Source organism: Platalea leucorodia (genome assembly GCF_965183815.1).
Source record: "Platalea leucorodia genome assembly, chromosome: 9".
Lineage (NCBI taxonomy): Eukaryota > Metazoa > Chordata > Aves > Pelecaniformes > Threskiornithidae > Platalea > Platalea leucorodia.
The window spans coordinates 37,140,684-37,167,187 of record NC_138831.1 but is presented as its reverse complement, the minus strand read 5'-3'; the positions used below and the strand labels follow the sequence as shown (position 1 = coordinate 37,167,187).

At 36.3% G+C, this 26,504-nt stretch overlaps 1 protein-coding gene across 1 annotated transcript in view; it reads left to right on the top strand.

Moving 5' to 3' along the window:
* The window catches only part of UNC13C (unc-13 homolog C), a gene marked incomplete at its 5' end in the record, with an annotated part of 185,159 nt that overhangs the window by 109,814 nt on the left and 48,841 nt on the right, over positions 1 to 26,504 (top strand). The window contains one exon of the mRNA XM_082321495.1: positions 12,502 to 12,587. Within this exon, the coding sequence (XP_082177621.1) occupies positions 12,502 to 12,587 (86 nt within the window). The remainder of the gene's footprint in view (positions 1 to 12,501; positions 12,588 to 26,504) is intronic.

Genomic DNA, 26,504 nt, shown 5'->3' with positions numbered 1-26,504 from the left:
GGGAATAAAGTGCCTTTGAGAAATAGGGGATATCAGGAGCAAGAGGCTGTGGGTGGAAAAACTTGAAAAACTGTTCAGAGTTGCTCTGAATACTTTTTTTTTTTTTTAAAAAAGAAAAGCTTCTCCTAACACAAAAGCAGCATGTAAAAACTGCTGAGGAAAATGACAGACAGCCTCTTCACCCTTGCTTACCCCAGAAAAGAAAATGGATGAAAGGAAAATATAAGTTGAATGCCTAAGAATGTTGCAAAACTATGACTTCTTATCAGAAATATGTGGCCATGTTCACATATTCTCAGTGGAATATTCAGGCCTACATCCATTTGAATCCTGTTGTAGAAATGAGGTTACTGAAGATCCTCATGAGAGCTCCAAGCATTCTGATAGGAGTTTTCACAATGGTATAATATTGCTTAGAATTTTTTTCCTCAACCAGTTTTGGAAACCCTATTTTTATATCTACCTTGGAGGCAAAAAAGATGCTGTGATAGAGCAGTTTGAACTGTATCAGATGATGAATCCAGATGAAACATGACATGCTTTCCTCAGCAAGCATTGCAGCGACTGAAAGACCACACCAGGCTACTCAGTGGGACTTGTGTGGGCAACCTGCAGGTTTTATATGATACAAGAAACTGGACAAGTTTGAGGGAAAAACATGAAGTCTGGTATTCAAGTTGTAAAATTCTCATTCTACTAGTTAAAACAATGTAAAATGTGATTGGAACCTGATTCACAAGCAAATCTAGGACTTCCCGGCACTTGTTGAATACGCATTATAGACACTGCAAGACAGCAAAAATTGCTATCAAAATAAAATATCTGTTCAGTTAAAAGGAACAGCAAATCAAGAACAGAGTCTTCAACTGAAATATGCTTATGCATCTGGAAATGAAGATCTAAACTTTGTGCCTCTGCACATCTTTAGTAAAAAGCTTTCCATTTGATTGTATAGCACGTAGAACAGTTGTGTGTTGTTGTAATACAAATTTAAGAAACAAGACAGCTCTGGTGGGACTTTTAAATTTGTTATTTACTGATTCTTACATCTTTGCAGTGTAAGGATCTGTTTTCTTTCCTCTGTGAACACTGTGTTTCATACTCTTACTTAGTGCTTTAGTACTTCTTTAGTACTTTTTAGTACAGTGTTTTAGTGACTCCTGCAGAGCATATTGAAATACTGGCTTGGCTAGCCCTTGAAATTTTTAGTCTCTATCTGATAGCTAAAATCACATTTTGAAAGGAAAATAAAAACCATAGTTACCAGTTAAGAACAAATGCAGTTAATGTTGTCTGAGATTACCAGGGTTGGATACTGTCCTGGTTTCAGCTGGGGTAGAGTTGATTTTCTTTCTAGTAGCTGATATAGTGCTGTGTTTTGGATTTAGTATGAGAATAATGGTGATAATACACTGATGTTTTAGTCGTTGCTACGTAGTGCTTACACCAGTCAAGGACTTTTCAGCTTCCCATGCTCTGCCCGGTGCACAAGAAGCTGGGAGGGGGCACAGCCAGGACAGCTGACCCAGACTGGCCAAAGGGCTACTCCATACCGTGTGGCGTCATGCTCAGTATATAACAGGGGCGAGTTGACCAGGGGGGGAAGTGATTGCTGCTCAGGAACGGGCTGGGCATCAGTCAGTGGGTGTTGAGCAATTGTGTCGTGTATCACTTGCTTTGTGTATTATTATTGTATTATATTATTATTACTCCTACTACTACCATTCTATTTCATTTTACTTCAATTATTAAACTGTTCTTATCTCAACCCTCGAGTTTTCTGACTTTCACCCTTCCAATTCTCTCCCCCTCCCCACTGTGGGGGGAGTGAGCGAGCGGCTGTGTGGTGCATAGTTGCTGGCTGGGGTTAAACCACGACAGATACCCACAAAATTATCTGATTTGCTGAAGAACCAAAAAGTGATACTATTTATTGTTTGTGTAAAGAAAGCATAAATGGTATTTTAGATGAGCTGATCAGAGATGCTTAGAGAAAGTACTCAGATGTGAAATAGTACTGCAAAATCTCTTAGAAACTTGTATTTGCAGTTAGAGATAAGAACTTGGAGCAATGTCAGCACTATGTTCTTAGAGAAGTCATAGGGAATAATCAACTCAAAAAGAATGTTAGGGTAAAAGCTAGAGCCTACAAGAGATGGAAGAAAACGTTATATGATCAGCAAAGTTAAATTTCAAAAGTCAGAAAGCATTAGCTTAAAAATTAAGAAGTCAAGATAGATTAAACGTTGCAAAAGAAAATAAAAGAGAGCAGAGAAAAACTGAGTACAATGGGACTGAGTTCTCTTTGCAGTGAACATGGTATTTAGTTGAAATATTATCTGGGCATTCAGAAATTAAAGGAGTTTAACACAGGACAAGGAACCTAACTGGAGAATGTTGATGCCAACACAGAATGGCAAATGGTGCTGAGTGTTTGGGAATGGAAAGGATGAGAACTGCTGTAAAAGCAAGCTTTGAAGAGGTTTCACACACTCCCTCCCCATTCCACAGTGTGGAAAGAACTGGCATGTGAAATCTGCAGGAGCAGATTTCCTTATACTTCAGGAGCTAGAATGTTTAATAAATCCATGAAGTCAAGGATAGTAACTTATATTGAATAAACAGCATAACTGTAACCTGTGAGTCAGCGAGTTATGAAATACACGTCAGTAGGGGAAAAAAAAAACCCAAACGCATGGAAGGAAGGGAAAAAGGTCAGGTAAACTATATCATGAATTGGACTATGTCAGGCTAACTCTAGAATTTTCCTTTGATAATGGAAAGTGTGTCTGATGTGTTTTGTGTCTTGATTCAGTGATATCCCTCATTATCAATTTCACTTCATTCTGTGGAAGCATATGAATATCACTTATTTCATTAAACTTGTGAACATTATCCTGGTTAACAAAGTGATATTCTGTTCTTTCACAAGACCCACTGTCATTTTCTCATGTAGCAATGTATCATACACTTTAAGACCTGATTAGTTACATAAACTGTCTTGTCCATTATATTTTCTTCAGGAAAAGGAACATTCCTTTGATTAAAAATAAAAACCTTGGATAGGTGGAGGATAGAGCACAAAAAGTGGGAATAAATAAACTCTCTGCTCACAGTTTAAATAGAATACATATTTTCCAAAATCAGATAGAACTTTTGTCTTAAGAACTAGTGAAGCAGTGAGCATGCCCAGCACTCCACAGATAGTGCAATCTGCATGTACAGCACAAAAATGAGTGTATTCACACACCAGGACCAGACTCTTTAGCACCTGAATGAGACTGAACCCACCAAGTATGGAATATGACCTATTCTGAGAATGTGCGTCTGAGGTTCAGGGACTTCGATATTCTTGAAATGTAGCAGACTGCAGATTTGACAGAACAAATTAAGAAAAAGCATTTTTAATGTCATTATAGGAATTTTCAGTTTAGGATTGAACTAGTCACATGCAGTACTATCTAGGATAAATGCTTTTGGGGTTTATTAATGTTGTGCTTCATACATTGATTCTTGTCATTTTCTTTCAAGCTGAGTTCAATTTCATTCCATTGATCTGTGGTATTATATATAGCACTTTGTTAGAACTAACCAGTGTAAACAGTTTTCATTAAATTTTTGCTTAATTAGAATCAATAGAGAGAAGACAATTGTAAGTGGCTACCTTTTATATGCAGTTTAGTATTTTTGGAAATATGTGGAAATGATCGTGTACGGGCAACCTAATGGTTAATTTATTTCCCATGAAAACCTAGCACATTCTCTTTATTAAGAAGTTCCACCAAATAGTATTGTATGGTTGACATACGAGTTGAGAGACTGTCATGCAGGTGAGGAAGGTGATTTTAATAGCAATGTTTTGGATAAGCTGAGATTTTATAGCATTGCTCTGAGAATGACAGAGAAATTGGGAAAATTATGGCCTATGAGACAGAAATAATTGTAGCAAGAGGAAACAAAATGACTAATAGAGCACTCTCCTGGTTGTCCTCTTGCTTCACTGAGAAATGTAAAAATGTGTGGCTTTTACAAAGGTTAGAAAACGTAATATGTAGAGGTTTGCATGGGAAATTTCTCTGATATTTTGCTGCTAGGGACCAACTTCTGAAATAGTTTGCAAAAGAAAAGTCTTTTTACCTAAAAATAAGGTGATAAAATACAATTAATACAAAATTCCTTACTTGGATGCTTTAGAATTTGACTTTTGATTATTGCTTCCCTTTAACAAGTCAGCTGTTGCTGTTACCTTTTATCTTTAGCGTGTGGAAAATTTTGTATGCTTCTGTTGTGTGTTAAGCTTTGTTAGCTTCTCACGTATAATAACACTGCAACAATAACTATCACAGTTGCATAATACCCCTAACTATGATAGCTGCGTAATACCCATCACTCTCTGATTGCGTGGAAACTAGCATAAGTTTTAGAAAGGAAGTTTAGAAAGGAAGTTTAGAGACAACTTGGAATTAAGTATACACGTAGCCCATAAACACTAAATTAAAGTATACAAATAATGGAAACATATTTTACTAAATGCTTAGACATAGGGAACAGAGAGAATATTGACTCCACAACAACAGAAAACGCAAATCCTTGTATGGATTCACATACAGGAGTGAAACCCTGATTTTCTATTATGTATAATTCTTAGATCACAGGCTTAACAATGCATAAAAGGACAGCATGTATAGATGGATACTATTGTGCTTCATTACGATGATGATGATGAGGGATTAACCAAACTGTAGAATAATGAACTTAATAATGACTATTAGGCAGATTCTCATAATGCAGGAGACTGGAAGGAGGCTATCTCCTTTCTGTGCTGCTTTACAGCTTCCAGAGTTACAGTGCCTCTACTTTTGAGAGCAGATCATGGCTACCATCATCCTTTCAGAACAAATTATTTCAAAAGGAAAAGGCCTTTGTATAAACTAGTCCTTATATGAATGCTGTTAACTGTCCTTCCTCCAACTTGATGAAGAAATTCTAGGATGCATACTTCTTTTCTGACAAATGTGTGTCTCATATTCCTTCAAATATACCTTCTTCCTCTGAGTAGGGTAAAAGATTTTGCAAAACACAATTAAGGAATTAATAATTCCTTTCTTGGGTTTCTTTCAGAAGGTTTGATCTGAGAGAGGACTTGGGATTTACTCCAATAATTCTGGAGTATAGTTAAGATAGAGCTTAGGAAAAAAAGAAATAATTTTCCTTTTTTTGCCCAGACCTTTATCTGACATCCAGGAACATGAAATGCTATTTTCATTGGAGTAAGAAATATGTGATAGGAGTCTGCTTATTTGCATAAAAATATACCTAGATTCTTGGTTCCATCTCCTTGCTCAGAATGACCAGCTGAGCCATTGCACTGAAGTATGGCATCCAGTAAGCTCCTTGTCTCCCATTTCTGTCACTGTCCATTTAAAAAATTCTTTAGGCTTTTTCTGCCTGCAGCTCACACAACTTAGAGATGGTATCTCAGGCTTTGATTTTCAAAAATAAGCTCCAGACCATCCAACTTAATTCTGACTAACCATTTGCCTAGTTTCTTATGAAGTCCAGCTCTTTTTACACTAATGAGGAGACTTGATCTCTTCCTCTTGAGCTTGTTGGAGTGCTTGGCATACCCTTTGGCTTTATTTTGGATTAGTTTTTGAATCCAAGCCCCAGCTTTAGCATCTATTAACACCTTGTGCACAGCAATAAATCATGCTAAGAAATCCTTGAGCTGTCTGGAACTTGTTTGGAATTGAATAATAATTTCAGTCCTTTAGTGAGAGACGGTTTCTCATTGGGCTTGTTCATCTGTAGATGAAGTTTCTATTACATCAAACCTTAGTAAGAAAAGAAGAATCAGCCCTGCATGTGACTCTGTTGTGTATCTTGTCAGAGAACCAGAGAACTGCTACACTAATCTAACTACCTGGGTCTATGAAGAATTTTACAATGAATTATTCAAATATGGTGAATTGAAAAGACTTTTCTTGGGGACTCTTTTCTTCTTTGTATTTTAATGCTTTGAATAATTTTTGCTTTCAGTTGTGCGTGTATTTTTATGTATGTCAGAATTTGCCTTCAGTTGTGGCCCCAAATGCAGATAAGTCAGTGGTGACTGCTGTGAACTGTGACATATGACTTTCTTGAGCAGCGTCTGAGTATTCTATGTGAAGGTCACTTTTAGGGAAAACAAATAGAATTACATAGCTGCTTCTGTCATTATTCTTAGTCAGAAAGATACATTACAGTTGAAAAAACATTACTGCTGCTTCTGACATTTGGAACCAAACTCAAGATGTGCCAGAACTATTTATAGCACAAATTAAAAGTTGTACTTACAGTTGTCAAGTACTGATTTTAGCATTGTAACATGATGTCAGGAAGGAATATAATGTAACATGGAATTTATAAGAAGCTGTCTTCCTTTTTCCAATACTATTTTTAGGGTTCTCCAAGCAGTTTTAACAGTGGCCACAAATGTCAAGCATAGGCTCTTTTCCTTCTTCTTTACCTATAGATGTATAGATGTTAGAAAATTAAGAGGGTGTTGAAAATATTACATGTACGTAATATACTTAGAAGCAAAGCCATCTGAACAGTTTAATACTGAGGAATAATGGGCATAATAAAATCTCAGTCATGTTCTGCTCTGCAGTTTCCATTACTGTTTATTGTATACATTCCTAACATGAGCATTTTTCATAATGCTGATAATTCAGCCTGTCAGTTTAGTCAGACAATGAAATATGGCTTACAGAATACTAAATGCATCTTTCTGACAAAGTGCAAGCTGGGAACAAGGGAAGAGTAAGCTTTTTGGGAGTCATGTACTTGGAGATAAGTATCAAATGTTAATTGATCACCTGGAATTTTCTATTCTTACTTATTTCACATTTTCTCTGAATATTCATGTAATAGTATGTGTATATATATTTGTATGTATGTATGTATATTAAAGCAAACTAGAACCCCGTCCTGGTTGGGAAGAGGGCTCAGAAGGATGATGCAAAAGCTTAAGTTCTCTTGCTGGCTGACATTCCCTGTTGTAGGATCTTGAGAAAGTCACTCATACTTTGTTAACTTCCCCATTCTCTGTCTTGTCTTTTTAAACTGTGAGTTTTGAAGGTCAGTGATTTACTCTTATTACATATTTTAAAGTTCCTGCATAGTAATTTCTTAAACCTACCAGAAGCCTCTAAGTGCTACTGTAATGCAAATAATAAAGTATATATTATTATTATTACGTGAGTAATCTCAGAAACATGAGTAACCAAATTAAAGTAAACATGGCTACTCATGCATAAAGCTACCTCTGAGGAAAATTGTGGCAGGAGTGGTGCATAACGTAGCCATGATAATTAGACTTCCCCACACAAAAAAAGGCTTGCACTTGTATATAGTACATATATACATAAAGTCTTCATCAGTATTCTGCAGTCTCAAGTTGTGCGTGTGCCCTTATATTCTTAATTAAATGCACAAATGGTATTATAACAATGGATTAGATTGTTTGAAATACATAGGAGAAGTTACGGAGATTAAAAACAGATACGTTAGTATAAATCATGAGTAGACATGACACAATTTTTAGCCCTTCCCCGAGATAAGGTAAAAACCACCCAGCAAGTAGCAGAGACTAGAAGCATACTGTGAAAATTGCCAATATTGTCTAGTAACTCCTGGCAGAGGGTAAGCTGCTAGAAGCATTCTTGATTCTTTCCTAGAAGAACAAAGACTGGATAAAAAGTCCTGCAGGCATTAACCAGCTTGTCACTGTATGACAGATTGCTTCATAACAATCAAATCAACAAAAATGAACGTAATATTCATTGAAATAATACAGACATTTCCCACATTGTTCACGCAAACAGTCCGGCTGGTGGAGTTAAATGGAACATTCCTTTCAAGCTTGTCATTTTACAGTTGGATTCTCTACTTGCTCTGGTGGGACCGATTTGTATTGGCATTGGTACTTACCATAGAGATGCTGATGTGTGTTTGACATTAGATTTTAAGCACAGTCTAAGTCAGCCTGCCCTTATCACACCTGTGTTGGAATCAGTAATGCTGCTCCTCTAAATAACATCTGCAAAGTCATTCTCTGTGTGACACAGTGCAGAAGATGCAGATCCTGGTATCTAATGAGATTCACTATCAACGGCTTGCACCTTAAGTCCTAACAGTAATAGCTGAAAGAGGAAGATATCTTGCATTTCCAGCAGCACAGAGGTGAATGGACTTTTGCTCCAAGCCCATCAACACACAGTCTGGGATGTGGTATAACAACTATCTAAAACATTGTCTGCTTGAAAGGTACCACCTCTGCTACAATTAGTGATGCTGAACCAGCTTCACTGCTAGATACTGTGGGGTTTAACTGAATGAAGAACCTCACTTCTAACACATTTGGGAGAAGTGTGGAAGGAAGCTTCTGTTTCTGATGCGCTACATTTAACAAAGTACATAAAAATTTTGCCTGTTTGAAGTTCTACAAGGCTTTAACTTATTTTCTTGAGATCTATTTTAGTATGCTCACACTTGCATAGGAACTCTGTCAAATGTAAACAAAGTGGATAATTGAGACTTTTGTGGATAATTTGACATGTTTTAAAATGCCTATTTCAATGGATTTCTCTTGGGTTTATATTTAAAATACGTGATTGTTCGATTTGAATAAGAAATTAGGAGGTCATTTGGATTTCAATTTGTTTTTTTAACTACAGAGATCTTAAATTTTTGGTTTTGTGGTTTTGTTGGGGGTTTTTTTGGGTTTTGTTTTGTTTTTTAATTCCAGGGGTGTTTTTAACTGCGTCTTTTCAGACTTTGATAAAGGAGCTCTTATAAACCATGACATTTATTACTAAAACAAATTTCATGCAACAGAGGAATGTTAATCAAAACACGGTACTATGAAAAGCTCAGCTACCATTTTAGCAATTCAAGGGCCTTAAGAAGAGACCAAATCCTGCTACCCTCATAAATAAAGCTGCTAGTGCAGATGTGCAGTAGTCTAGAGTTATATTTTGCATAATAACATATTGTGCTGCATTAGGAAGACCATAGCCCACAGATTGAAGGAAGTGATTACTTCCTTCTGGTCAGAGCCTGTGACACTGCCCTCGGATGGTCATTTCCAGTTTTGATTCCCCAGTACGAGACAGATATTGTCAAACTGGAGAACTACAGCGGAGAACAACCACGAAGATTAGGGGGAAGGAACACATGATGCGTGAGGAGAGGCTGAGGGAGCAGTTTGTACAGCCTGAGGGACACACAGCTAAGGGCAGTGGTGATTGCCTTCTTCAGCTTCCTAATGAGATATTATAAGGAAAAGACAGAGCCAAACCGCTTCCAGAAGTGCACAGTAAGAGGCGCGAGCACAATTTTCAGCTAGGGAAACTCATATTAGCTATACAGGAGCAAATCCACATTCCACAGTGAGAGGGGTCAAACACCAAAATATGTTACCCAGAAAGGCTGTGTCATTTTAATGTTTGGAGGTAGTCAGAATTCAGCTGTACAGGCCCTGTGCAACCTGATATAACTTCGAGGTTCTCTCTGCTTGGAGCTAGATGACCTTCAGATGTCCATTCCAGCTTAAATTTAGATCTTGCATTCCATTTAACAAAAAGTAATTAATGCAGAAATGCTGTATCAATTACACTCTGATAATCTCTGTCCAATCCTCTGTAAACTAATAATACTTGAAAAATTTAAAATCAAATTGTCTACATCATACAGCTTTAATGTCTCCATGCAATTCAGTTTTCAACCATTATAGTTAGTATGTATACGAAAGGAATTTTAACAATGGTAGATAACAGTTATTTATTTACGAAATATGTTTATAAGTAGTAATTTTTTTTAATAAGCAGCTTGAAGCTAATTAGTTTCATGGTACAAGATGTTGTACTGTCTCAAATTGCTGTACATCAGTGAACAGGATAAAGAATGCAGAGCAGAGTAATGGAATAAAGCTTATTTTCTTCTGTCAACACAATTCATATGAATGACAGGATAAAAGACAGCCATGAATCAGATGTGAAATGGTTATTTCTAATGTGTGAAAACAATGTTTGTCACACTTGCTATTGTGCACTGTCTGAGCTGGGTGCAGCTGCAGTAGCAAACATTCAAGCTTGTGAAGGCAGTGTTTGAAAACTGGAAGTTTACTTTGCTTATGGGATTCCACTTACCACCAACTCTGATATGAGTGTTGTTCATAAATGCAAAAAGTGGAAAAGCAATGGTATCATTGTGTGGAGGACAGGCTGGAATAGTGCTGAAGCCAGAGCTCTGTAATTATAACGTGGTAAGCAAGTAGTTTTACTTTCTGAATCTGGATTAAATTATCTGGAAGTCAAACTATTAAACTGTAGGAAACTTTCATGAAATAAAATCTAGCTGAACCCTGGCAAGCTATATGATGTCATTTCCAAGCATCTTAATGCTTGTAGAAGTGTATTTTATGGCTAATATCGCAACACAATGAGATCTACAGGCATATTAGGTACCTAGTTCGTTAGCATGTTAAATCAATTTCACTGGCTGAAAATGTTGATTAGGTTAACCATCCACATTACATTACTAACCTGCCTCGGTCAACTTAAAAATCTATTATTTGAGTCTCTGATGAATGCATCTACAGGTATCATAGCTGTCACAAAGCAAATGTATTACATGTGAAAAGTAAAAGTTTTATACTAAAATACAGAGGGGTTTCTGTTGTCTGATCATTTTTGTTACAGTAATCTCCTGCTAAGAGGTCACTGTGTTGGATAAAATGTATGGGAATGGCAGTCAGTCCTGCAGGGCTGTATGCAAAAATGTATCCCTGTAATGATAAAATTGCAAATACCCATACTCTAGGCACTGGATGGAAGGATTTCATTGATATGTCCAGTTGGTGGTTATTCATTAAGTTTATATTTCTCAGGGACACAGAAGTTGATATCTCTGGGTGCCAACTTTAAGTACCTAACTGATGTCAGGTGGGATGAATCAAGGATACTGTGTAGAACTACAGAAATTCAAGCAACGTAGTGAAAAGATAATTGTAGTTTGTGTGTGCCTGTGTTTTCACAAGTTAAAATGTATACACATATACGTACCACTAATCAAACAAATGCATTATGACCACCTTTGCACTATGGACAAAAGACAGTGTCAATATTAAATCAACTTCTAAATATTTCCTCAGAGCAACATTGTCAAGGTTCAAGTGTGGTGCTAAGAGAGCACTCAGACTGGGCTGGAGGTAAAGAAATTAAGACAGTTATAGTTAAAATACATTTGAGCTTTTGAACAACAATTAATTTTGTGTTAACAGAATTAATACAACATTCTGTAATTGAGCAGCCATTAGCATAATGAAGGCATATCAGTGATCTGAGCTAGCAATTGCTTTATATTAAAGTGACAGAGCTAATGAGCTGTTTAAGTACTTTTTCTTTGCAGATATGATCAGGGTCAGATATGTCCCTGGAAAGAATTCTGGAAAGAATACATTACTTAGATTATATTGCTGTCACCTTAAAGCTGCACATCATTCTCATTCTTTCTTTGGCAATAAGAACTTTAAAAATTCTTATATTTTTACAAAACTTATTACAAAATATTTCCTGAATTTGATTAGTGCTTCAATAAAAGCAAATTTCAATTTGGATCAAATTCTCTGCTAGTGTAAAGTGGTGTAATAAACTCAAGACAAAAGCCACACAGCTCTGTGTGTTTCCTCATGAATATGGTCTTTGATGATTTTATGTATTCATGGTGAACCAGTAGCGTATTCATATGGCTCTCACTGCACCGCTGTAGTATAAACTGTAGTTTCACCACGCAGAGGTTCTGTGCAGTACTTCCTGCTCCCAAGCTGCATGACCTGCTTTGGTCTACTTCTGTGCCCTGACAACCGCTCATATTAATGTCTGTCCCACACCTGCAGTAAGGACAGGCTTTTTTTTTTTTTTGGCATAAGACCAAAACTAAAAGTTTTAATCAAAAGTATGCATTTTTCTACCTTTTATATTCTTTACTGTTTTTATCCATACTTCAAGGTGTAAGTCTTCAAACAGTGAATTGGATTCAACTAGTATAAACCAATATAACTTCACAGACAACTTCACTACTTTCCAGTATAATAAGGGAATTAAGGAAAACCTGTAGCTGCTAAACATCTGAGCCAACTCTTTCAGGTTTTTCATAAGCCATCTGATTTACCTGAAGTTGAGGAGTTATCTGCAAGATAGATGGATGTTTTTTGATTTAAAATGTCATGTGAGGGAATTGATGCAACATTCAACTAATTAGTTAGTTAGGCCCCTGACATTAGACTAAGGGAAGTTTTTATTTGAAGATTGGATGGTTCGTATAATTGTACAAAACAGAAAATACAGTAAGTACATACTAGGGGAATTATTTTGTGGAAATATTTGCCTTTCTGCTGTGCAGCTGTAAGCATAATTTCTAGCAGCAGGTGAACTGATGTAATGTGATTGATTGCAGGTTCCCTCAAGAGCTGAACATGGGAAAAATCAGTGCTGAAATCATGTGGACTCTCTTTGCCCAGGACATGAAATATGCTCTGGAAGGTAATTAGAATAAACTATCAATTACACTAGAGTTCACCAAGACTGATTGCCACTGCAAATCACACCTGGCATCAGATTTCTGTGAGTGGTATGAGTTTTCTGATAAATTTGTTTAAGATGTTTCATAGGTTAGTGTCCTAGTTTTGGCTGAGATAATTTTCTTCCTAGTAGCTGGTATAGTGCTGTGTTTTGGATTTAGTATGAGAACGAAGTTGATAATACACTGATGTTTTAGTCGTTGCTACGTAGTGCTTACACCAGTCAAGGACTTTTCAGCTTCCCATGCTCTGCCCGGTGCACAAGAAGCTGGGAGGGGGCACTGCCAGGACAGCTGACCCAGACTGGCCAAAGGTCTATGCCATACCGTATGGTGTCATGCTCAGTATATAAACTGGGGGAGTTGGCTGGGGGGCAGTGATCGCTGCTCGGGGACTGGCTGGGCGTCAGTCGGCGGGTGGTGAGCGGTTGCATCACTTGTTTTTCCTGGGTGTTTGTTCTCTTTTTTTGTTGTTTTCCTTTTCACTATTATTATTGTTTCATTTCAATTATTAAACTGTTCTTGTCTCAGCCTGCGAGTTTTCTCACCTTTACCCTTCCGATTCTGTGCCCAGCCCCACCAGGAGGGGGAAGGGGAGCGAGCGGCTGTGTGGTGCTCTAGTTGCCCACTGGGGTTAAGCCATGACAGTTAGTGAAAAAGAAGCATTGTAAAGGAAGAAAACCATTGCACTGTGACTATATGAAGTTATCTGTGGAAGAAGGAGTCAAAAGAACTGTAACTTGAAATGCTACTTCTTATTGTCTAAATCTGACAAAATCATCAATGTCCAAAGAGCCATAAATATACTTGCTAGAGAGCATTGTAGGCATTCCGTATTTTCTTACTAGCTGAAAATTGCTAACTTGCCCATAAGAAACATTTACAGAATGAAGTTATGGAGAAAACACACACAGATAATTAAACCCTTTTGTGTTCAAAAGGCAGGTTGTATTCATTCTAGTTCCAACAGAATCAAATGCAGTTTCCTTTTATTCTTTAAGATAGTACTGCGGTTAACCATAGGTAAAATATCCTTTGTTTTTTCTATAGCAGATATTCTCCAACTAATGGTTTCAAATGCACTCATTAAAATATGGTTATTGCAAAAAAAAAAAAAAAAAAAAAAAAACTCAAGTAAAAATACCTGCATGAAATTTTTTAAAAAATACTGAAGAGAGGGGATTAAGGAAATAGTCTTAATTAATGATAGAAATATTGCCAGTCCATCTACATGTATTCACCCAAACTTTTAGATCATTATTAGAATCATGACTCTTGAAAATAAGTTAATCACACTCTCCCTAACTAGTATTTATTTTTGCAGAACAAAAAATGATGGCATTAGCTGAACTTTACTAATGGTCTTTACCTATTAAGCAGATTTCAGGTTTAAATGTGAGAGAAATGCAAGAGGATCTTAGTTTCCATCTGACATCAGGAGTATAGCTAAGATGAATTGGAAGCTAACTGGACAAATCTGAACTTGATCAGCAAACTAGTTTTTTGCATTGTAAGATAAGTAATAAAATGCATTCTGTTGGTCTCGTGCAGATACAATCTTTACAGAGTTTCTCTCCAGAAAGAAAAAAAAAATAAAATAAAGAAAAAGTATATCAGAAACCAACTGTAAAGCAGTCAATGCAGTTTATAATCTCATGGTCAGCCCCAAGAAGATGTGAAAGGAATTATAATATAGAGCACTGTTTTTTAAAAACAATATAAAATTTTTCTCATCCTTTTATAAAAAAATGTTATTCAGAGAAAGAAAGGATTTATAGTGCTAGCCAATTTTTTTTACTTCCACAGTAGCATAAATAGCCAATTGTGAATTTGAGGTAAGCAAAACTCAGTCTTCAATCAAGCCTGGTACTAACTACAGATCAAGTCTGCCAGTGGTGAAAGTAGGTATGAGGTTGGATTTAAACAACAATGGAACTCAACAGGCGTAAAGGATAAAAAAAGGAATATTTGAAGATTAATTTCTGTATTATTTTTTCCAGAATATCTAATGTGATAATATCAGTGTGGTGGTACTTTGCTGATACTATAGATTTTTATGATGATAAATAAAAAGAGAGAAAAGATGAATGACTGGAAGAGCTATTAATGGAAGAATTATTTTGTGCATCTGCTGTTATGTTACTTTATTTTGTTAATTATATTATTTTAATGTGGCATTTGCACACTGAGCACAGAAGAAGAAAAAGACAGGAAGGAAGGAAGGAAGGAAGGAATTACAGGAGCGGTGATTATAATATGTAGAATGACAACAGAAGACACGAGAAAACAAATCTAAGATGTGCATAGAAGAGATGTTCAAACTAATATTTGAAGGTGATGTTCTATAGTCATGTCAGAGTGAATCAAAAGTACAAGTTTGAGAAAGCTAATGTTAGGCAGGAGATCATCCTTTGAGAGTGATCAATGAAGTCAAAAGCTACCAAGAGCTGAGAAGCATAAAGACCAAATGAAAGCCACTATTTTGGGTTAGAACATATTCCTGGTTACATCAGGGAGAACAACCTTATATCTGGAGAGGCTGTAAATCAGGAACAGGTATCAGAAGATGGCTGTTCAGCAACTCGGTGTTGTGATTGCACTTACAGATAACTAGCACAGATTAAGAAGAATTTCTAATAGCCATGATATTGTCATGGTTTCATAACTTTGAAAGTATAGTTATACTCTGCACCGCACACACACATCCCTGAGCACCCTGGTGCTTATAGTGTTTTAGCCATTAAACTATAAACATTCTGTACTGCAACATGATAATTCACAAAAGATAATTCACTCTATTCGCTAAGTAGAGCATAGTGATTACTCAAAAGGCAGCTTCAAATCAAGCCATGATTTGCTTCTTGGTTGTAAAGAATAGAACAGGAAGCTCTTGAGGAAGAGTTAATTATACAGTATATGAAGTGTGGACAGTTGGGCTGGATCAGGACTTTAAAACAAATATTAATGTTAATATCCTAATTCTGCAATGAGACATATAGAGGACTCACTAGGAGGCACTTGACTTTCTTTGTCTATTCCAAACCAGTGCCTGCATATGGTGTCATCTCTGTGTTGCTGTGGATACTGTCTTTCTGAGGAAAGTAAATGCCATTTATGTTATTAGAAATTCTAAGTCACTCCCAGAATCAGTAGTGAAACAGTTCCTGTGTATAAATAATAATTAAAGGAAATTGAAATTAATTATAAATTATTATAAATATACATAATTTCACCTTCTATGGTTTCATTCCTAAACAGGAACCCCAATAAATCTAGTCACAAAATATATATCAGCATGCTGTTTCTCTTTCCAGCTTTGCTCGTTTTTAAATCATTAATTCTTTCCATGGATATTCTACAAACTGAGTTTGATTCTCTAGTTGTTAATGGTATAAATTTTTTTGCTTTGAATTCTACAAGATTAGGAGCAAGCCCTTAAATATGGTCACATTCCATCCTCATCGTTTTAATGGAGTTCATTAAAATGCATTACATGCTGCTATGCCAGTCTTGCCTTCCAAGTTATTAACATAGGCTACCATCTGTTCATATGTAGTGTCCAGGGCTGTGATTGCAATCTTTGCCTGATTCAATTTAGTATTAATCTCCTGAAGCAGCATCTCTTGTGTTATAAAGTTGATTCCTTTCTGCATCCAATCAAGAAGCAATGAAATAGTCCAACATCGTTTGCAACAGGATTGCTGATGTGATAAGAAAGATTAAATTAGCTCATCCAAGATCCTGTTTCTGGTTTTTCCCGCCTTATATATTCCCAAATATATCCAGCAACTCCCATCAGCTTAAATTCAGGAAATGAGTATGTCATAACTCCATTCTCTAACAGAGAACCAATACTGGAACATCCAGTTTACATTCCTTTTTCCCTTTTTCCTGAGAGCCATTCAGAATGGCTCTTCAGGCTACATCCTCTCACGGTACAGCTGAATGCCCCCTGTATCTGCTCATGGGATGCATGGAGCTGCAGCTGCTGCTGAGGAGATTTGCTGCCCTTCAGCAGTGCTGCCTGCCTCCTTTGCAGTAGGAGCCAATCGGCCCTGTGAGCCGGGCACCAGCAGTCATTGCACCCCTCTGCCTTGTCCTCTCCCTTGACTCTTGCCCAGGACAGTCTAGCTAGGAGGCTGCTGTTGTGACATGGAGAAGATAGAGGGGACAGCAGCTTCCATAGCAGTGGCCTTTTGCTAGAGAAGATTATAGCAGCTGCATGTCTCTCTGAATACCAAGGCAGAGTATTTGCATGTGACAGGGTAGATGGTTGCTGTTCGGGGGAAACAGCTTGCTTTTTGGGTGAGGGAAGAAAGGACATTCCAAAGCACAATTCAAGTCTCCACAGCTGCCGAGATCAGGGCTACACTGTGCAAGGTGACATGCCTTGCAAACAAAACTGTACTAAAATCTGGTATTGAGTTCATCATTTCATTCTAGATTTTATTTCATTTTAAATTAATAACAATGTTTCACCTTTGCACAGTATTACAAGTTTTATGCAAACTTTAAAAAATTAAGTCCACACCAGTTCTAATTTTTTTTTTCTGATCTAAGGAGCTTGGGGTTATGTTCATGTATAGATTTTGCATGGAGAAGGTGTCACGTGTTTCTCTTTGAGAACTGACTTCATTAGATTTGGCCCTTTTTTTTGTCTTCTTTGCAGTTATTCATGAAGCAACAGTGATTTGTGTGATAGTTTATACATTATTGTTTGGCATTTAGTTTACACAAGCATATCTGAGCTTATAGGATGTTAATATTTTAGTACTGTCTGGTCCTCAAATTATTCTGTATTTATGGTACAAACAAATGAGAACAGAGAGAGAATTTCACCAGCAGTGCAAGTGATTTGTTACTGACTTCATATGGCAAGAAATCTTTTCCTTTCCCAGTATGAAGATGCGAAGGTTAAAAGATGATGAGAGAGTAATGAGCTGAAATTAGACATGCAATTACAAAAGTATCTTTCATTCTATGTCCTCAGAAATGTCTTTTTCAGATCTTTCATCTCTCTAACTTTTTAATAGGTCAGATCAAATGTCCAAAGCTATCCAGTCTGTTAGAAAGAGAACATTCTAATTGCTGTTATTATGATAATCTAATTCTGGTAGTGGCCAGAAGTCAAGACCAGGATTAGGCCAGAAATTAATTAGCTGCTGTGTAAATACAGCAATAGACAGTCTTAATCCTGCAGAGCTAAGATTCTGAAGTGTTAGGCCTTATGAAAATCAAAGAACAAGAAAGTCATTACACCATTTTATGCATTTAACGTAGGTTTGCTTTTTAAGTTTGCTGTTGTCCTCAATGCATAAACAGATATCATCTTCCTGTTTCTCTGACAGATTCCTCTTTCATGACAGAAACTGATAAAGTGATTTGAAAGAGAAGAGGCAGGTCTGTGAGTTGATGCTGAGCACAGAGACAGCATAGAAAAAAAACAAAAAGGCTAATGCTGCCCAGAGAAAGGTCACGCCATTTGGTGGCAGATTTCAAGTCTATTTTCACATTTACAAAGTTCCCCTTAAGACAGAATATAGCCTTGGCTTAGAGGGAGACTACAGAGCAGATTTGGGGAGGTGGGACTGAGGTTATGGAAGGGAGAACAGGGCAGCATTCACCAGAATGCAGGGTTTCATCAGGCTATCAAAATATGAAACCTTTTTATTTTTGTGAATCTCATTCTGCATTCACACATTTCAACAAATGTATTCCATCCTTGTTTTTCCAGAGACCTGAGGAATAAGGAATCATATGTAGTCTCATGGGGGATTCAGAGAGACTGTAAAGGCAAAGACGAGGAGATTACGGTTGGGGTTAGTAATAAACTTTCCTTTGGCAGATAATCAATAAGATTGAATGTGACATGATTGGAGGAAGAGGGGAGTTAGAAATGTTCTTTGGTCAGCATAACAGACAATGATGTTAATAACAGCAGCTACATACTGTTATGTACTGGAGGGCTGAGCTTTGCACATGTGAGAATCCAGTTGAGTACCTATCACATGCAACAGAGACCCCCAGGCTTGCCTAAAAAGCACTGTAGCGATACCAAATGGCACTATTTTGTTGAAGTTAATTAGACCCGCTAATTAAGACAGATAAAGTGGACAGAACTGTTCCCAGGAGTTAAGTTAATATTTCTTCATGGCATCATATTGTTCTGTATCAATGTGTCATCTTACCTGGAACTATCTTAGAGATCTCTAGTATGGGACAACTTTGCACTTGGGTGCATGCCTGCTGTATCGTTTGGTCATTCCCTAGCCCATTTTCTTTGATTTTATATACTGAACCATAATCAGAACAGTAAGTACTACTGAGCGTTTATGCTGCAGTACAAGTCTACAGTAATCTTAATAAGTTAAAGCTTTTTTATGTCTGATTGTAGGTGTATTCATGGTGCCAGATGTTACTAGAAAAAATGTAGTGCATCAGTGAATGCCTGACTTCATTATTTGTCTTAAAGTTGTCATTCAATAATAGCAGTGTATATTGCCCTATATACTTAATAATGAAAGCTCTGGCCTTATTTAATCTTCTTTTAACCACTGAATATTAATCTTGTTCTAAAACATTGCTATTAGCTCTTACCCAGGCAGTCACTGATTGTAAAACATTTGTGCATAAACTTTTCCAGTGTTGCCTAATTGTGAGCAAGACAATTTTGCTAGTCAACATATACTGGTACTACCATGCTAGATAGGTTATTAGACTGTAAATGATGCTTTAAATGAACTCTATATTGATTAATAATTAGGGGTTATTTATAGCTCACATGGCCCTGTCCTTTCCACAAACCAATGAGTTGAGTATGCAAGTAAGGGAGAAGTGTTCTGTTCCACTGATGGGGCTGTATATCACCTATAGAAGGAAGAGAGCTCTATCTTACACCAAGGGGCAGTTAAGACTTCCTCTGTAGTTTATTAGGCATCTCAGCCCAGAATAATTTGCCTCTTGTTTCTTCTTGTCCTTGGTTACTGTTCTTCACCAGTAAAATGTTACAACTTCATTGCAACTCCCTTTTTTTACAAAAATTAGATTTATATCTTTTGTCTGAAATAATTTTATGGCTGGGAAAATAAAAACAAGAAATCAAGCAAAATTGTGACTTTGTCCCCACAGAAAGTCACTTAAAGGACCTGCATTGTTTAGTGCAGTTCTGCATCTGCTGGTTGGAGAAAAGGTTCATCCTTTTCCCCCTACAGGACATTCCCCTAACGTAGTCATGTAGTCCAGCAGCTATGGCTTGAATTTCCCTGTCCTATTCCTTGAGGAGTTTATTCCCCTTATCTCTGCCAGAGTGGAGCGGCATAATGCTCACACAGCGGGAGTGGAACCTAGCTGCTGCATCCCTTCATGAATTCTGTGAGCTAATCACCCTGTGGATCCACTTATATTTTGGATTTTTTTCCTTTTAGAAACAGTAACCAATGACAGCTTTCTTAAAACAAAATATTTTTCTTTATCAACTAGAATAAAACATTTGAGTAAAAGAAAATTTAAAATAACAAGCAACCTGCATGCTATTTTTAATCCTGCCTATTCTTAAACTTCACACTAAGACACTTCATAAAAGCTTTCCTCATACAGAAAACCATCTCCCAGCCTCTGTTTTACTAAGTTGAAGACTGAGTCTTTTACTTTCAGGGCTTTTCCACATACGAAGATTCACTAATGTCTTTTTTCTCCTATAGATACACAGGGCAATTTCCCCTTACGGGCAAGTGCATTGGTTCTAAACTAAACATTTGATACTGGTCCCAGCAGCCCCAGGAGAATAGGATAAATCCATTAAAACTGCTTGCTTCCACATTATCTTTTAATAAGCCTTAAGTGCAATTTGCTGGGTAACAATTAGCAAACACCTCTCTGTTTTTGCCTTTGCTTCTGCTTTACAGGCAGATCCAGATATGACACAAGTAATTATTAAAGCGCAGTCTCACATTTATCTTGCTGCCTGATTATTCCTGTTTCGTACTTCATTCTACTAATTGCTTATAACATGCTACCATGCCTATTTGGTAATGTTTTATGCTCACTTTGCACTCTTGTGAGAAGCCAAAGAGCAGAGCATCAAGTCTAAATGTTTCCTTCAGGGAAAGATACATTTTTAAAAAATGAAACAATAAGTAAATGAAAGTAACCTGTCATAAAAATAACATTAAGGATGCAAAGCTGAGTATTCAGCAGTTAAGACCCAATACAATGAAGGCTGCCTTTATTACCTTTATTCTCTTATTCCTCCCAGATTCAAGCTTACAATATAGGATTTAATCATGTGATAACTTTTTCTGAGAAGCAGTGGTTTCCAAGAAGCACGTATATTCTTTCTTTATTTTGCTATTTTTATACATATTACAGATTTATGAAAGCCAAAATCAATGTAAACTGGATTCATATACCAGCATTACTTTTCCTCTTGTATTGCATTACTTTTCCTCTTTCTGGTTATGTGATTACTTTGAATAAATGTTGAAACTTCAGTACAAAGTATTTGAAACTTCCATCATATTCTTCAGAACCAGGGCTTTAATCATCATCATGGATCTCATATCAAATAGGATGGACCATTTCTTCTGCTCCATTAATAGCCTGCATTTCCTTAGGCTTTCCATGGTCAATTCATGTACAAAGCAAGAATTCCTCTAACAGTAAAAAAGCACAATTCAGGTTATTTCAGTCCTTGGAAGCAAGTGCTTATTTCCTTCTGTAATCAATAGTAGCCGTGTATACCCAAAGACAGAATTTTGTCTCTGAGTGTTTGTTCTTTGAATATTATTGATCTGTTAGCTTTCATGGTACATAAATTTCACTCTGATGTGATATTGAAGGGTAAAAGCTATACTGAGGTTGATCTTATTAAATTATTTGCTGTACTGGCATTTGTCTTAGTTGCAAGCAGGACAGAGCAAGTTTATGCTTAATCAAGCTGCATATCTTGCATCTTGAGTTGTCCTGTTGATGATATACCCATCCACTTTCCTGGAACTTTTCTGGAAGTGTTTGTCTGTGAAGTAGTAATTAATTGATGAGACCAATATGCTAAATTTTCAATGAGGAGTAAAAAAAGCAACTCAGTATTGTTAAGAAGATATCAAAGTTAATTTGCCTAAAGTAATTTGAAATGTTTAGGCAATATAACACAGTAGGTAAAAAATGGCAAATGCAATATTTTGTAGTAGAAAATGGGGCTGTTTGCAGCAGATTCACACATCCCTTATGATATTACGTGTTGCATCTCTTAGATAGCATGTAACATTGGTATTTGATGCCCTTGAAGTTCCCATAAGCAGTTTACCTCTCCCAGAAGGTAATGTACAGCTCTGCCTTTTCAGATGCTAAGCAGCTGGCCTTGAACTCACTTGTACCTGCTGTGAAACGTGAAGCAAAGCAGAGCACTCTGAGCAAATGGCCTCTGCTTCTAGAGCTCCTCCTTGAATGTAAAAGGCAATGTCATATCAGCTTTTAAAGTGCACTGCATTAAGTCAAGGATTGATTAGCTCACTTCCACTGCAGGCAAGACAAAAAAGAACAGTAAATCCATTTTTTCTCACCATTCAGAATGAGACACTCTGCCTTCCTTCCCTGGTCTCTGTTTAGTGAGGAAATATGGCACTCTGGTTAAGAAATCTTGGAACAAGATCTACACTACCTTTCCTAATTTATGTATGTACCCTTAGTAAATTCACTTGATCTCCCTATACTCCAGTTTCCCATTTGTAAAATGTGAATGTAATCACTTCACAGAGATATTCAAGGTGTAATCCATTATGTTTGTGAAGTGTTCAAAGATATTTTGATTAAAATTTCCAAGCAAATGCAGAAAAAGATTGAATATGTAGAAGTCTCTTATGAAAGACACAGTTTATTTTTAAAAAGAGAACTAGAGGATCTTTTAGTTGTAAATCAGTTGTAAGTGCAATCCAAAAAAGGAGATAATGACAGAAGTTTTTTAGTTTTCAGTTTATTATATTTATCTTGACACAAAGAGCCCTTTCAGAAAGACCAGTAGTATTTCACATTATCAAAATCAATGTAAATTATACATAATTATCAATTAGTTGTGTCCTGCTCTGTATTTCAGTTAATAACCAGTGACTTTCCTTGCCTTTAGCAAAGTACAAGAACCCTGGGATGAGATGTCTAGTAGAATGTAATGTTTCCTTCTAAATCAGTTATGAACTTTGTTTGAGTTTATATTTTTCTTCGTTTGTTACATATGTTACATTCAATTAGAGTCTTCCAGTTCACTTTGGTGGTACAGGGATTAAGACTAGAGCACTATAAGCATAATACCCACATTAAAAGAGGCAATGGCATAGCAACGAGCTCCTGTATTGTAGGGAAACTGCATTGGGATCAAGTACCCAAAACACAGGCGTATCATACTGGTGTAATGTTTCCACAGTGATTCAGAGGGAAGAATACCAATTCATACTCAATCAATATCATTCCTCATAGGACTTCCTTAGGACTTCTTCTTCCACCAGCCATGCTCAGTTTGTGCCATGCCTATACTTCCCAATTACATGACTGAAAGTTTGGAAATAGCAGGTTTTCTGAAACAGCAGCTCTGAAAGAAATAGACAAAATATGCAGCTGGTAGTCTGTAGAATGATTGGTAAGTAATTACTGCAAATAATATGGAATTATGTCACAATGGTTGAAAATAGCATCTGAGTTTTGATGGGAAATTTTGCAGTTAATACAGACACAATTCGCTTATGCCTAGTCTCAATCTTTTCCATTTTAATAAACTGTAGTGCAATAGCATGTATGTAACAGTCAAACCAACTGATTGTGATGATTAATTTGCTACACATAAATATTCTTTGCAGTAGTTATTCATCTCTGAAACATTATCTTTAAAGCCTGGAAACTGGGCAAGATTTTTTTGTTAGATATTTATATGTATTTATGTATATATAGTCAATTTGTTAATTTTTACAGACAAGTTTCCTTCTTGCAGTTCTTGTTCATAAGGATTTGAAATATTCTTTAAAATCACCTCATTAGAATCCTTCAAGCAGTTTAACTGTATGTTGTTACAAAAACAGTGACTAGGAAACTGCTGTAGAAAAAAAAAATTGTTCTCGCCTTTTGTACCCCGATAAGGGAAAATTAGAATTGAACAAAATATCAAATTGATTACCTGAATATTTAAATGGTCGTCTTTTATGAAGGTATTTAGATTACCGTTTTTTCCTTTTTTACCAACTAATACGTATCAAAAATTACATGGATACTCAGACTGATGTTATTACCTCAAGGTTAAAAAGGAAAAAGGATTCTGTAATGAATGGGATTCTATTCCAGTTTGTTAAATGGCTTTATGTCTTTAGCATCATGTAGATGTTTCTGCTTAATAAGTCGTCATTATGACTTTATTGACAAAATACTATGACACTACAAACATCAGACCAAAACATAATAGTTGTCTTGCAGTTTCTTTTTGTTTGCTGCCTTAAGAAAATCTTCTCAGCTTTCTTTAGCAATTGCTGGGAAAATGAGCAAGAAATCAAACATGATTCCAAAGTATTGCTGTTTGGTCACAGGCCTATGAGGAAAGTACCTTGGATTATAGTCCTTCCTACAATGTCTCTTTATACATTTTTCTGTAAAAGAACACTTGTCTGCAATTAAATTATTTGCTAGATACAATGTTACCAGGTCAGTGGCTGATTTCATCACACACCAAACACATATGCATATATTAATGCATTCCACATAATAGTCTTTTAAAAAAATCTCCCTTTCTTGGTTACACAAACAGCGCCTGAACTGAAGATTTTTTTTTTTTCTCAGTGCTTTTGCTTACTGGAAGTCTTCTTAAAGGTGTTACTGTAATTGTAATTTGTACAACTGAGATGGAACAACTCTTTATACAGTTTTCGTTGTAGTTGCAGTTACAATGTCTATTACTGCAAACCTGTGGCAAGCATATGTGCATTATAGCATTACCCCTAAGGAGATATTCAAAAAACCCCACAGTGTAATCAATGCTGTAAAAAAGATGCTCTTACTGGAACTGCAATAAAAGCAGCTAAAGTGCCCCATACCCCATACACACAGATTACAGTTTACAGATTTTACAGTTTACAGAAATCTTACCAGTATTTTTTTTATTGATTTATGATACAGTAATATAGAATAATGTGCCATTATCACTAATGGGAATTGCAAATGTCCTTGTTATGAAACTCGGCAGATTAATAGATGCTTATAAAAATATGCTGCGCTACAAGGAACACTTCATAAAAGTAGCAGCACAAAGAAATGATTAATAATATTAGGTTTACTATAATGGAGATTCTGTTTATCTAGAATCAATTATGAGAAAGGTCTAGTATTTCTATCATAGTCTCTGCTGAGCACATTTGCACAGCATGCAATTGGCAGATTTACTTCAAGGCTGACTCAGCATGATAATAATTTTGCAAAGCAAGAGTGGACTTTTTCAGAAAGAGTCATACTGTGCAGCTACTACATCTGTCTTCCAGAAAGTCCAAAATGGATATACCTGTATAGGAAAACATGGTCCCAGCTTTCCTTCTGGGAAAAAAGACCCAGATCTCCAAACTGCATACATACATCCTGTGTTGTCTCACGTTCACATTAACTTGTGCAAGGTTTTTGGAAATTAAGAAAGCAATCTATGGGTCTTAATCTAAATTTAGAATGCCTACAGTGATGTTCTTATGCTTTCTAACTGAAATCCATGGTTACTGTGGATAAACCCGTCTAATATGATCCAGTTAAAATTATCATGAGCTGACTCGTATGGGCACCTGTTTTCTCTGTTCTTTGGACTTTGTAGATCACGTGAAGTATTTTCCGATGTTCTCATAGGTTAATATTAGGAATTGAGGATGCATTTTTCACTTATATGTAGCTACAAGTAATATCCTAGGAGACTTTTGAAATATTCTTTCCAAGATATAATATCCTGGAGAAAAAAACTCAGTTATTCATGAATTATTTTTGTGCTTGTTTCTAATGTGTTATAATTTAGATCTTAACTTAAAAGAGAAAATATAAATGAATGGTATTGTATAAGTTGTACCCTCCTGGACAAGTTTGCCCATCGTTGGCAGCAGCTCATTTCTAAAATCGAAATAAGCATTTGCTTGGTTTGTGATACTATACAAAACATTCTTAAGTTGCATTGTATAATGTAATAACCCATTCATGCAACACTTGAATGAAAAAATGCTATTCATTTCAGAAATTCCACTCTATTGCAATGCAATATAAGACAGATTTTTCTTAATAATGACTTCAGCAGCAGATGTACAGTGAACTTGATAGCAATAAGATAATTGTTCTCAGTCAAAGACTGGTATCACTTGTAAGAACTACCTTTTGTTGAGCAAATGTTTGGTCATCTAGCTGTCTACAATAATAGATTGTGGAAAAACTCCTACCAGAATAAATAAATAAGATTCCTCAGGTCTGTAGAAAGTAAGAACCATGAGAGTACGCATACATCTTTCTCCCTGTGGTTCTGTTTAAGGCTAGTAACCAATGATATTATGCTAGGGACAATTTGTAGTACTCTCAAGTAGCAATTGGGCATTGAACAAATGCAACATTTAGACAGAAACTGATTTACTGATTTTTCTGGAGTGCGATGAAAAGGCACTGAAGGTGAAAATGCTACCACAATGCTAAAAAGGCAATAGAAGCCCACAGGGGCACTTCATAAGCTGATTCCCACAAAACTTAGTAATTCACTGCATAATAATGTGCTTCTGAAACACTTATTTCTTGTATGACATGGTGATATTGCTAGAGTACTGATTTGGCATAATAATAAAACTAAAAATTTCCTGTTAATGTACCTGATCAGATCTGAAAAACACAGAATGTGTATT